Genomic DNA, 13,052 nt, shown 5'->3' with positions numbered 1-13,052 from the left:
GTGGTCTACATAAACTGTAAATGCTCTGCTTGGGTCTGAATTCTTCATTAATCCAACTCCACAGGTCCATCTTCAACCCTATTTCTGAGTAATGACACCAGAAAGGTGGTTTTGAGCACTGGCCCTTTAAATGCAGATGAGCCACTTCAGGCCCCACCCCCTCCAGATTGTTGACTGTGCTGCTCTGTCCCGTTCAGTCACTTGTGTTCGTTAATACAACCAACAACTGAACATTTTAGGTAATCGGCTCGAAGTTTGGACATATTTTCAGTTTTTAATACAACCGCTGCTGCTGATAAACAATTATGTCGTACTCTGGGAAATGTTCATCACAAGTCTTGACCTTATATGTACAAATATTGTGGCATAACTAGTTATAGAAACAACAAATTAAGAAGGAATTAAAACTGGTTGTAGAAATCCACTCGATTTTTTTTGCCAAAATGAATATAAAGGTAGCTTCACAGCACCTGGAGGGCTCAAATTCAAACTTTTTAAACTGTTAATATACAAATAAATGAACCAAAGACTAATAAAAGTGGGTTTAGCAAAATATGACCCCTTTAATGTGATCCAGAACTAACTGTGAACTAACACTTGAGGAAGTTTAACTTCTGCCTGACCACAATAATAAAGCTCCTCTGTGAACGTTACGGGGCCGACTGACAGATATAATGGAGTTTTATGATCCTGAAATTCCCTCAACATTCTGTTTCCTCAAGGAAGCTGTTAGTGAGCTGAAGGGGAACTGGGTAAAAGTGCTTTTACTGACCGGTGTCTGGAAACAGCAGTACAGCTGTGTGAGGTAGGGGTGACAACGGGCCAGCGACAGCACCCGCTTCTCTGTCATGGTGCATTCAACGTCATCATCCTGCAGAATTATGTCCTTCTTCAGCACCTTGACGGCAAATACTCGGTCCTTACCATTTAGTCTCGCCAGCATCACCTGTAGATACAACACACGTTTACACAGAATTAAACTATTTCCCAAATTAGCTGCTGTTTTGGAGGCAGTGAGCCATATCCACCTATCTGTAATCCAATATATACACACTTCACCCTTTATGTCACAGGAGTCCCATTCTTTAAAGGTTCAGTGTGTGATATTTAGTGATATCTAGTGGTGGGATTGCAAACTGCAACCACCCAAACACCCTCCACCTCTATTTCACCCAAGACTGTGAAAAACACAACAGGGCCTTGTTAGAATCACTGTTTGTTTTGTCTGTTGTAGGTTTTAATAAAACAGGAGACAGTAACACACCTTATCATTGGATGTCAACTGCTATAAAATGGAAAAAAAGAAGAAAATTAAGTCCAATCAGAGGAGATAATTTATTTAAAATGAATAAAACAAATAAAACTCATTCTAAGGTCATGAAAACATAACCACTTTTTATCTTATGGTGACTATACCCTGATTCTTAATACCCATAAATTATACACACAGAACTTTTAAGGTGTTTTTTTTTTTTTTTTTTGCAGATATGATTCATTTAAAATAAAACTGACACTTTAAACAGGTTCTTTGTAATTTGACAGTTTTTTGTTTATGAAATTTATTTGTATGTATTTCTCAATTTATTTATTTTTTGAGTTTATAAAGTTATTTAAAATGGATTATAAGTGTCATAAAAAATATCACAAAAACAGAGAATTTTTTTATATGGTGACTTAAAAACATACCTGTAAAACAATATTTGGTTTTAAATTAATGCGCTGCATTATGGGTTGGCATTATGTGTTAAACAAAGGGACACGGTGAGAGACACAGCAGATACAAGCTACACATGGTTCAGGAAACACAGCATTACATGTCTGTCTGTTTGTCTGTTAGCAAGATAACTCAAAAAGTTATGGATGGATCTGGATGAAATTTTCAGGAAATGCTGATACTGGCACAAGGAAATGATTAAATTTTGGTGGTGATCGCGGGTGGGGTGGGGGCTGATCTGCCTTAGCAGAGGTCTGCGCTCTCTGAGTGCTTTTCTAGTTTTGATAATATAACCATTGAATGTACTCTGAGCTTTTATAACCATCTACATGATCAGTGAATTAAATATAGGAAAATAAATTATTTTAACAGAAAAAAAAAACATAAAATACAGAGGATAATATTATAATAAATGGTGATAAATCACTTAAGAAAGGTTAAAATAGGGGGGTTGATGACATTTTCAGGAAATGATAGTGGCAAAAGGAACAAATGATTAAATTTTGGTGGTGGTGGTGGGGGGGGGGGGGTCTGTGCTTTCTGAGTGCTTTTCTAGTTGTTATTGTTGTATTTAATGCTTTTATGTGATTACATGGATACTGTGGTGGGTTTTGGACTTTATATCAGACATTTATTGACTTGTTTATTGCCTGGCATTAGTCGAACTAAGAGCCATTCAACAATAATATGTATTTACTATTACCACCGCCAAGGAGGTTATGTTTTCATCAGGGTTTGTCTGCTTGTTCGTTTGTCTGTTAGCATGATAACTCAAAAAGTTATGGACGGATTTTGATGAAATTTTCAGGAAATGTTGATACTGGCACAAGGAACAAATGATTAAATTTTGGTTGTGATCGGGGGGAGACTGATCTGCCTTGGTGGAGGTCTGTGCTCTCCGAGTGCTTTTCTAGTTTGTATTTCTTCCTAATTTTCATGATGTCTTTCAACTGTGTCTTCAAGAGAGAGAGAAATCAATGTTGACAAGACCTTAATATAAATCGTGGCCTTTGTTCTGTTGGACCAGTGCAGCTACATCCTTCATTCATTCCATACCTTTCCGAAGCTGCCCTTTCCAAGCACTTGCAGGAAGGTGAAGTCTGAGATGCCCAGCCTCACAGTCTGCTGCTGAGTCTCTACACTCTCCCTCCTTTCAGACGGCTCCCTCGACTGACTGGGATTCTTAGTCTGTCAGTGCAAAAAAAACATCATGATTTACATTATCCTCATTAGACTCTTTTTACGTAGAATTTCAACTATGAGGTACGTGTAAAACTGAGCCTTTGTACCAATGTGTTGCGTTTGGAGAGACCCCCGGCCTGCAGACCCATCTCTGCAAGCTTATTGGCCAGTTCCACACTGTTGACTCCACAGTTGGGAGCGACGTTGCCTTTACAGCGGATGTGAACGTTCATTTTACAAACTGAAGAGAGAAACAGCAGGCAGACAGAAACATGGGACTTAAAACAGCAGGAAAACAAATGAATGTATACTTCTGAGATGGGACTTTTCAGATACAGGTCTTACTTTTACAGTGCAGCCCCTGCCTCACGATCCCCCACAGCAGAGAGCCACAGTGGTCACAGAAGGTGGGAGACTTGTAGTTGTGGATGTTAAACTTGTGAGGGACATTGATACTGAAGCCTTGGTTAGTGGGCTGAAGAAGAAAAGACACACATGGACAATGAATGAAGGAATTTTTACCTCAAATTTTTACCGAGGTTATGTTTTCATCGGGGTTTGTTTGTTTGTCTGTTAGCAAGATAACTCAAAAAGTTATGGGTGGATTTTGATGAAATTTTCAGGAAATGTTGATACTGGCAAAAGGAACAAATAATTACATTTTGGTGGTGATCAGGGAGGGGGTGGACAGATGGATTTTTTGTTAGTTTGTCTGTTTGTTAGCAAGATAACTCAAAAAGTTATGGAAGGGTTTTGACGAAATTTGCAGGAAATGTTGATACTGGCACAAAAAACAAATGATTAAATTATGGTGGTGATCGGGGGGGGACTGATCTGCCTTGGTGGAGGTCTGTGCTCTCTGAGTGCTTCTCTAGTTATTATTGTGTCCTGCATAAAAATATGCCCAGCCCTTACATGGGTTTATAAGACACCAAAAATATAAACCTTGAACCAAATACCAGACAATAGGCACAATAAATATAAACAAGACAATGTAGTGACCTATTTAAATAAACACATCTGCCGCTTTTTCCAGGCTTTACAAACAAATAATACTAATTTATGTACATTTGAACTAAACAAGTATTTCATTTTGTCATCATCAGTGCTCCAGAACATATCAGGGTTTTGGATGAGTAGTAATATCCATAAGAGATAATAAATATATGAAGTCATGTGCAAAGATTTATTCCAGCAATAATGTTTTGAGCAGCTTTGCTCTTCAAGTTCATGAAAATATATACCGAAAACTCATCTTATATGTCCCAAGTCCCATGGTATTACATTGTCAATCATCTTATAAATACTGTATATGGTACACAATATACAATATACAGAACAAATAGTTTTGGGAAAAAAGGAGGAAGAATTTTTTTCATAATGTGAATAAAAGTTTTCAAAAGAGGTCATATCAGCCCCAGACCCATTTGTTTAGTTTCTGTCCCTCCTAGAAACTCATGACATGACGCATTATTATTAGTCCCATGTAGGTCCAGCATCATCAGTATGAGACAAACTCAATGCCTTCGGTATCATTTGCTGAACCCCTCTTATTCTGATGTAAATCCAATTAAGCCCGTCTTTTCTGATTCAGGTGGTCAGATAAAAAGCATTATCCTGATAATTACTGTTTAAAGTCTGAGTGTCATCACACAGTTTCTATTTTTGTCTTTGTATTATTTTCTGCTACATTAGCATCTCTTTGAATTTCCTGAAAGGGAAGAGAAACTACTAATGTTCAGCAAAATATAGAAAATGAGGCAAAAGTTGCACATTCAGATGCTAAAAAAAAACAGACTCAGATTTAATCACGGCAAGGTATGGAAACGCAACCAGAAGCATGTTTTAAAGCATGGCTCAGTGGATTTCAGTTAAATGTCCTGGTCTGGTTCAGTGACCAGCTCAACAGAGAAACAGGAACTTTGCCTTCTGACCACAGTAGGTGGTTATCAGAGGTACATGTTTGCATGTGGAACAGGTCTGCTATCATTTGCAAATATTTTATGAAGGTTATTAATTCCAAAAAAAAAAAAAAAGCTGCTGCCTAACATACTTCATTGTTGATCGTGATCAACTAGTGCTGGCACAAAACCATATCTCAATATACAGTATGTTGCTCTAAAATTTAATTATCTACTGACATTAATGCTAAAAATGACCCATGATGCAACACTGTCTGTAAAATGCTCTATTGAACCTGATATTTACTATTAAAGATGAGTGAAATCCAGATAAACTAGGCAGGGATTCTAAAACTATGATGATATTAGATTGTTGGTACTATTTGTTGCATTGTTCGTTTGAGTTCTGATTTTGTTGACATGTTTGTGAAAGATGACATTTTAATTTTTTCAGTTAACATTGATTTGTTCTTTGCTACATTTAGTTTCAGACTCAGTTTTCATTATTTGTAGAAACTGGGCCTCTTTGGCCTTGCTTTTTTTTTTGCCTTTTATTACTTTCAGTCTAACAGAAGCTTTTTTGAAAGGCTGAGATGCTTTTCCTTTAACTATTTTCTTTGCGGTCATCAGCTGTTGTCAATACTGTCGAAATGTTTTGCTTGTTTTTGTGTGGACATCCTGGAAGGATAGTTGTACTCCAACATTGCATAATGGGAATCCTAAGTCACTAAAGGGGAAATTTGCCCATAATTCTGTAGGGGTGTGTATTGGCAAGAATCTGGCCATACGATACAAATCACAATACTAGGATCACGATACGATATATCACGGTATATCATGATATTGTTAAAAAGGCTATATATATATATATATATATATATATATATATATATATATATATATATATATATATATATATATATATATATATATATATATATATATATATTTTTTTTTTTTTTTTTTTTTTTAAATGACAAGTTCCTTTAAGAATTGAATTACACCAGAAATATGCACAGATAATAAACACAGTTTTATTTGAGCACAACAGGATCTAATGCTATATCACAAAATTTTCCTGCATTAAAACAAATTATGTTTTACAGATATTACAGTTTAAGATCCTGTTCAAATGTTCATATTCTATTAGTTCATAACTAACATCACAACATTATTTTTGTGCAATCCCAACAAAGGACCCAACATGATTTATTAAAAGAGCGCTAAATAATAATAAACCAAATATAAACAAAAAACAAAAAAGAACCTCCACAATATCTGCATTTGAATAAATACCTAAAAATATTGATAAAGTATTGTGAAATGAAATATTGCGATATATTGCAGAACTGATATTTTCTTACACCCTATAATTCTGAGAGTTCTTGATGTTTTTCCTGGAACCTATATGACGGTGGCCCCTTGATGTAAAAACACAGAAATGCTGTTTTTTTTTTTCTTGTTTGACAGACTTTTCTCACCTGTTCCTTCACAGATTTCTTCATGCGTGGACACACAGTGACGACCTGCTGATGGCATCGTTTGTGAACCACACAGGTACACACTGAAAGAAGAAGCACCACAGTCTGGGTCTGTATGTTTACAGGTTGGGTCAAAATGAAAAGACATAAATGAGGAAAAACCCCATGTGCTCACCTTGGCACTGGTAACCCTGCTTTCCAAAAACACCCCTATGACAGAGACAGAAACATAATCAGATCCAGTTTACAGTTTACACCATGCAGAACACATCGTCACTGTGTGGACAAGTCAACTGGACGGTAACGCTTCATCTGTGCTCAATTTCCTCACCAGATGAACTCTTTGCAGTGAAAACAGAAGGTGGGCTGGCGGAGGAAAGTGGACATGAACTTGTGTCCGTTGACCTGATGGATCCGTCGTCTCACAGCTCCGTGTCGTTTCCTTGTAAACTCCTTGTATGTCTTTTCTTTCACTATAGCATCGTCTGAAAAAAAGAGCAGAGTTTGTGTTCAAACATAAATGAGAAAGGGTTCTGTTATGACTAGTGTTGTCAAATGATTAAAGTTTTAATCAAATTAATCACAGGGTTGCTGTGGATTAATTTCAATTAACCACAATTAAATATCATTCATTTTTAATCTATATTAATCGCATTTCATTTTGCACGAGCAAACAGACTCAAGAAAGAAGGGAATATATATGCACTTAATGTGTTTATTCAACACCTTCAACACTTTCAACAAAACTTGAAACAACTGTTCCATCTTGGGGTTTTTTGTCCTCATATTTCCATCCAGAGGACCAACATGCTGTTTAGTGTCTTCCATCTTTATGGGTTGGTTCTGCTGCCTGTCACTACTGGATCAGCTGCCCATTTGCACATGCACAACAGTAACTCTACTTGGACAAACTGACCCAAATGCGTTGGCAGAGACATTCAGAGTCCTTCTGCACTGCAGATGGGTTAACTGGGTTCCTTTTTTTTTTTTTTCTCCAAAGTTTTTTTATTGAATTTTTATATTACAACAATCATAACTGTACAATTGAATGTATGCAAAATTTAACAACATAGTTATGCATCCCCACTCTAACAGTCCACTGGGAGTCCCAGCCCTGATGCACCTCATACTCCAACAAAAATATATAAACATACACATCCAAAATGAATACATAAAATAAAATTCATTAAAAAAAAAAAAAAAAAAGTATGTATATATATATATATATATATATATATATATATATATATATATATATATATATATATATATATATATATATATACACACACTTACCTACAATGAGAAATTGTTTGTGTCCATCTTTTTAATAAATAGAATTTGGCTGCACTGCCTCTTGTGGTATATCTTGTTTTCTCTAATGTCATGGGTTAAAATTTTTAATCAGATTAATCATGTTGATGGATTAATCTGCGTTAATGCATTAATTTTGTGCACGTGTACATTGTCATGATGATGCTCAAACGGTATATTGTGCAGCTCTAATTTATTATAATATTATCCTCTGTATTTTGCCTTGTTTTCAGTGAAAATCATGCATTTTCCTGTATGTTATTTGCAGATCATGCAAATGTTCATAAAACTTCAGATTAAAGTTCAGGGCTATTATATTAAAAACAGTGAAAACTGAAGAAAAAGTGACTTTTTCAGCAAAACTATTAATAATCGAACGAAAAAACAAGCATCTACAGCCACTATCATTGATCAAACTCCTTTGGTTTTACTGGTGAATCAATGTTATAGAAGGTGGCGGTGTTTCCATGTTCATTATGGAGCCTTTGATTGTCCAAATGGGTCATATCTGATGACAAACTGCATTTCACACCAATTATTTACATGGATTTACAGGATTAGAGGATCAACAGGTATTAAACATTTTAGATGAGTAGATACTTGTGGTTGCCGGTAGCTGTTTGGGTCTTTATGGGTTAAGACAGCTCAAGGAGGTCTTCAAGCTGCTTGTTTTACGCTCTGAAAACTCAAACAGATTTTATTTTCCTTCCAAACCCCCTTTACGTAGAAGGCACCAGTGAATGCAATTAAACATGCTAACCAGTCATAAACTGATAAGAACAGCAAAAATAACAACAACAAAAAAACAATTTAAGAACCCTGTGAAAAAAAATCTAAATAAACAAAAACTCTGATGCTATGACTGCTTCATTACCAGAGGAACAGCTGTTGTTTTGGTAATGTATTAAGTTCTGTTAGACATATGTATGTTGTGCGCTGCAGCTATTTGTGAGCGGGTGAAAACCACATATGCAGTACGGAAACCCGGCTGCAGAGCCCCTTCACGCCCCTGCAGACTTCACATAAAATTGGGGTAGTGGTGTGAAAACGAGCTTTTACATCCAGACTTACACACCTCCTACACACAGCGAGGTTTCGACTGTATTAACAAATTACTTTCATAATGCATTAACGTTAATGTATCAGACACTATCTAAACATATTGTGTAATGCAATGTATAGGACTGGAAAAGATCATTGTGCACATTTAGTTATAGTAAGTTAACATGAGTTTGCACACATTTATATTACATATTACTTTTGGACAGTATTATTTTAATTATATTTCTGCAAAACTGTCTGTCAAAAAGATACACTCACTGGCAGTCACTTTCGATATCAATGAGGTTTTTCTCTGTCATTTCTGGTTTACTTTGTGTAGAAACATGATAACACAAGGTTACATGCCTTGTTTGCTGTTACTTGTGTGACATTAAGGGGCTAGGCTGGAAAACAAACATTCCTGTAGATTCTGCAGAGGGCAACAAGGGTTAAACAAGTGCCACTTCAACCAAAAAATGTTGTTTACCAGGGGTACTTAAGGATCTTTGCAGTGCCTAAATGCTGCAAAAATCCTGAAAACATCTAAAACATTACAAGTATAAATTATTGGATTCTTTGTGAACTTTGCCTAAGCTCTTCAAAGTCCTAAACAGGGAAATCTATCAGATGGAGCAAATTACTTATGTACTGAGAATTCAGGGAGAGTTATTTATGAAGAGATGGAGTCTCATAATTAATCTTGTAATGCAATAAGCATTCAGAAGTGATCATCTACATGTATGTTTGTTTTTTCTGTTTTGTTTTTAGGTTTTTTTTTGTCTCTTTTTAGTGTCATTTATGCTTCATTTGTGACTAACTGTAATCAATATCCACAGGAGATATCCATATTTTTTCCTATATGCCATATAGGGATGTTTGATTAGATATGTTTATGTACGTAAAATGCCTTGTATATTTGTATGAGCAAAACTAAATACAAATTAAGTAAAAAAAAAAAAAAAAAAAATCCTTAACAGCTCAATACTTAACACAAATTTCAAAGGAGATGAAGTTTGGCGTGCAGTGAAGTGTAACAGCAGCCGTTAAAAAGGGGAACTTCACTGAGAACAACTTGTCTCATGTATGTTATTTAAATAGCTATATGTCGTACACTAAAAGATTATGGTCATAGTTCAGCTTCAGGTGACGTCGGTGTTCACGTCCTGTGACGGTGAACACACAGCACTGATCATCTTTGTCACATACCAGACAACTTGAGTCATACACAAAGCCACTAATATGCACTGTAAACATGCAGGAAAGCCTTATTACACAGGTTCACTTTGAGGGTAATAGTTTTTCACAACTGTTAAAAGTCATTTTATTTTATTTTATTTTATTTTATTTTATTTTTTTGTTCTTCTTAAGAACTTCCACACTTTGTAGCATTGTTGATACTTTTCATGTATGTATAGAAGCCCTGTTTGTTAACATTAAGCAACATTCTATGATTGTCGTGTACCAAGTGAAACTCCAATAAAAACTTGAATTACAAAAAAAAAAAAAAAAAAGAAAAGTCATTCAGGGACTAGATCAGAAAAGTCTGAGTGTGTGGAAAAGTAACACAGAAGGAGAAGTACAACAGAGATATTTATATACAGGCTGATTCTTAATCCACCGGCGGCCTTACCATCGGTGAAGGATCCAGTGAGTGTGATATGGACGTAGACTTTACCCTCTGGCTCCAAGTCCATCTGCAGACATACAGACACAATATAATTCAGTAAAGCCAAAGTATTAATCATAACACAACAAACACACTTCAGAAATGCATAATCAAAACATGAAAGCATTCACAGAGCCAAGAAAGAAAAAAAAAAAATAATAATAATAATACATCATTTTTATACAGGGTGTATCACAAAAAAAATATACATTTTGAAAAATTACCCCCAGTTCCGCATTTGATAATTTTTTGAATTTTCTTTTATGGACTTCGGCAGGTGTGCAATCCAAGTTAAAACTGGTTTGCGAGAAGTAGTGGTGGGATTTAAATCCAATCAAAGGTCATGGGAGGGGACAATGGGCATCCATCTAACCCTAACCCTAACTTGGCCTGTCCTCAGTGACATTTTCAGGCCTCAACAAGTTGAATTAACATTGAAAGGCAGACACATTGCCATGGGTAAAGAAATGATATTGACATGGTGGCCATAGTGTTAATGCTGTATTTCCAATTTTGAGGAAAACAAGATGGATGCCCATTGTCCCCTCCCATGACCTTTGATTGGATTTAAATCCCACCGCTACTTTGCACAAACCAGTTTTAACTTGGATTGCGCAATTTGCCCCTGCTCATTTATGCATGAAAACCTGGGTCTGTAAATTTGGACGAATATCCACCAATCCCCTACCTACAGAGGTCCATAAAAGAAAATTCCAAAAATTATCAAATGCAGAACTGGGGGTAATTTTTCAAAATGTATAGTTTTGGTTTTTTTTTAATACACCCTGTATAGTGCTTTTCTAAGTACTCAAAGACGCTTTACAATAGGCAGCCAAGGGACAAACACTCAACAAACAGGATAAAAACAGATACAGAGTTAATACAAAAGGGCAAACAGAGAACAAATACTCAAGCAAAAAGGTAGAAACAGATACAGAAAAGAAAACTCATGAGAGAAGGTGGATGAGGGTGGATGAGGTGGAACAGGCAGTCAGTTTTCGTATGATGATCTGAAGAGGTGAGATTTGAGTTGGCATTTGAATGAAGTGAGTGTGTCAGAGAAGAAGCTTCATGATTCACAACAACAAAACATTCCTGGTAATCACACAGAAGGTCATTCATTCAAATGTAAAGATTTTAGTTGCATTCTCTAAGACTAACACTAAAAGAAAGAATGTTTGAAAACTTGTGATAGAAATCTTGAAATAGAGTAACTCAACAAACATCCACTATAATTACAAGTGTTTTATGGTGCTAGGTCTGCACACTGTATTTTTGGAATTTTTAGCATTTTTCCTGACCTTGTCCTTTAACCAAGAATGACAAAAACTTGATGATCTGCACTTGTGTTTTGAACTTTTAAATTGTTGTTTGTTGTTGTGTTGTAGCTCCTAAACTTCTTGTTGAAAATACCATTGCAACTCTAAAATTGTACGTATTAATCTACACTGCTGCTTCCTCGTAACTCTTCTCATGTCATGTGCTGCTGACCTCTAGGCCAGGTCAGCCTTGTAAAAGAGATCCTGATCTCAATGGGTTTTATCTGGTTAAATAAAGGTTAAATAAAACACAAATAAAGAAAAGCACTCAGAGAGCACCAAGGCAGATCAGTGTGTCTCCTCCCCGTGAAGATTATAAGACACAGTGTTATTTTGGCCTTCTGTCAAATTAAGCGAAGATGGGTTTTAATTTGAAGAAGAAAACCTTACAATACCATAATACAGATGTGAATAAACAATGAGCTTTATACTTTATTCAGTGAGTGATAAGGTCTGTGGATACAAAGCATTGATTCACTAGTAGTTTTGGTCCCAAGTGTGTTTTGCTACATGACTTCCTCTTGCTATTGAGAGTCTGAAATATCAATACTACATATAACCTCTTTAAAATGAAAAAATACAGAAACTAGAAAAGCACTCGTAGAGCGCAGACCTCCGCCAAGGCAGACACCCCCCCCCCACGATCACCAGCAAAATGTAATCATTTGTTCCTTGTGCCAGTACCAACACTTCCTGAAAATTTCATCCAAATCCGTCCTTAACTTTTTGAGTTATCTCGCTAACAGACAAACAAACAAACAGACAAACCCCGATGAAAACATAACATCTGCCGTTTCTTGGCAGAGGTAATAAAATCTGCAGTCACTACCATCCAGAAATCACACACACAATCAGGACAATTTGTTGTGGCTGGCACCACTTGATGTGTGATTTTTTTTCCGCTAAGTTGCTGTTGTTGATCCACGGTTCAGACTCAACAGTGACAGTTCTGACCTTGTTTGGATGATTTTAAACAGATCTTTAGTGCAACTATTGACAACACAAACTGAAGAGAAAACTGAGTTGTTTTGTGGTTTTACTGTGGCTGTTTTCTGTCTAAAAACAGAGCTAAGCTAACAGAGCTATAATGTAAACTATCAGCTGATGCAGCATGTGACGATTCTAAGACACAGTGTTATTAACGGACTCTTGCCTGCAAATTTGCAGAGATCATTTGTTTTAGTATCACAGGATGAAAAACATAGAACGAGGTTTAATCTTAAACAACAAAGGGTTCGGACTAATGTGAAGTAAATGTTTATTTCTGTTGTGGGTGTCAGAATGTGGAATTCTTTGGCAATGGAAGAGAAGAGCTGTATGAATATTTTTCAGTTTAAGACATTGTATAAGGAAAGAATAGAGAAGCTTTATAAAAGCATGTAATGAAATAATTTTACTTATGCATTTGTTTTATTTTCACTGACTATCATGTAA

At 35.9% G+C, this 13,052-nt stretch overlaps 1 protein-coding gene across 1 annotated transcript in view; it reads right to left on the bottom strand.

Moving 5' to 3' along the window:
* Positions 1-13,052, bottom strand: part of prkcha (protein kinase C, eta, a) — a 64,151-nt gene that overhangs the window by 34,964 nt on the left and 16,135 nt on the right. Inside the window, exons 2-9 of the mRNA XM_030126793.1 lie at positions 10,264-10,327; positions 6,610-6,763; positions 6,454-6,488; positions 6,279-6,361; positions 3,242-3,371; positions 3,004-3,137; positions 2,771-2,902; positions 773-946 (exon numbers count right to left, since the gene is read on the bottom strand). Coding sequence (XP_029982653.1) covers positions 773-946; positions 2,771-2,902; positions 3,004-3,137; positions 3,242-3,371; positions 6,279-6,361; positions 6,454-6,488; positions 6,610-6,763; positions 10,264-10,327 — 906 coding nt within the window. The remainder of the gene's footprint in view (positions 1-772; positions 947-2,770; positions 2,903-3,003; positions 3,138-3,241; positions 3,372-6,278; positions 6,362-6,453; positions 6,489-6,609; positions 6,764-10,263; positions 10,328-13,052) is intronic.

The sequence above is a fragment of the Sphaeramia orbicularis genome, chromosome 22 (assembly GCF_902148855.1).
Source record: "Sphaeramia orbicularis chromosome 22, fSphaOr1.1, whole genome shotgun sequence".
NCBI classification, from domain to species: domain Eukaryota; kingdom Metazoa; phylum Chordata; class Actinopteri; order Kurtiformes; family Apogonidae; genus Sphaeramia; species Sphaeramia orbicularis.
Note: the sequence above shows the minus strand (reverse complement) of the source record. Positions and strands in the feature narration are given on the sequence as shown.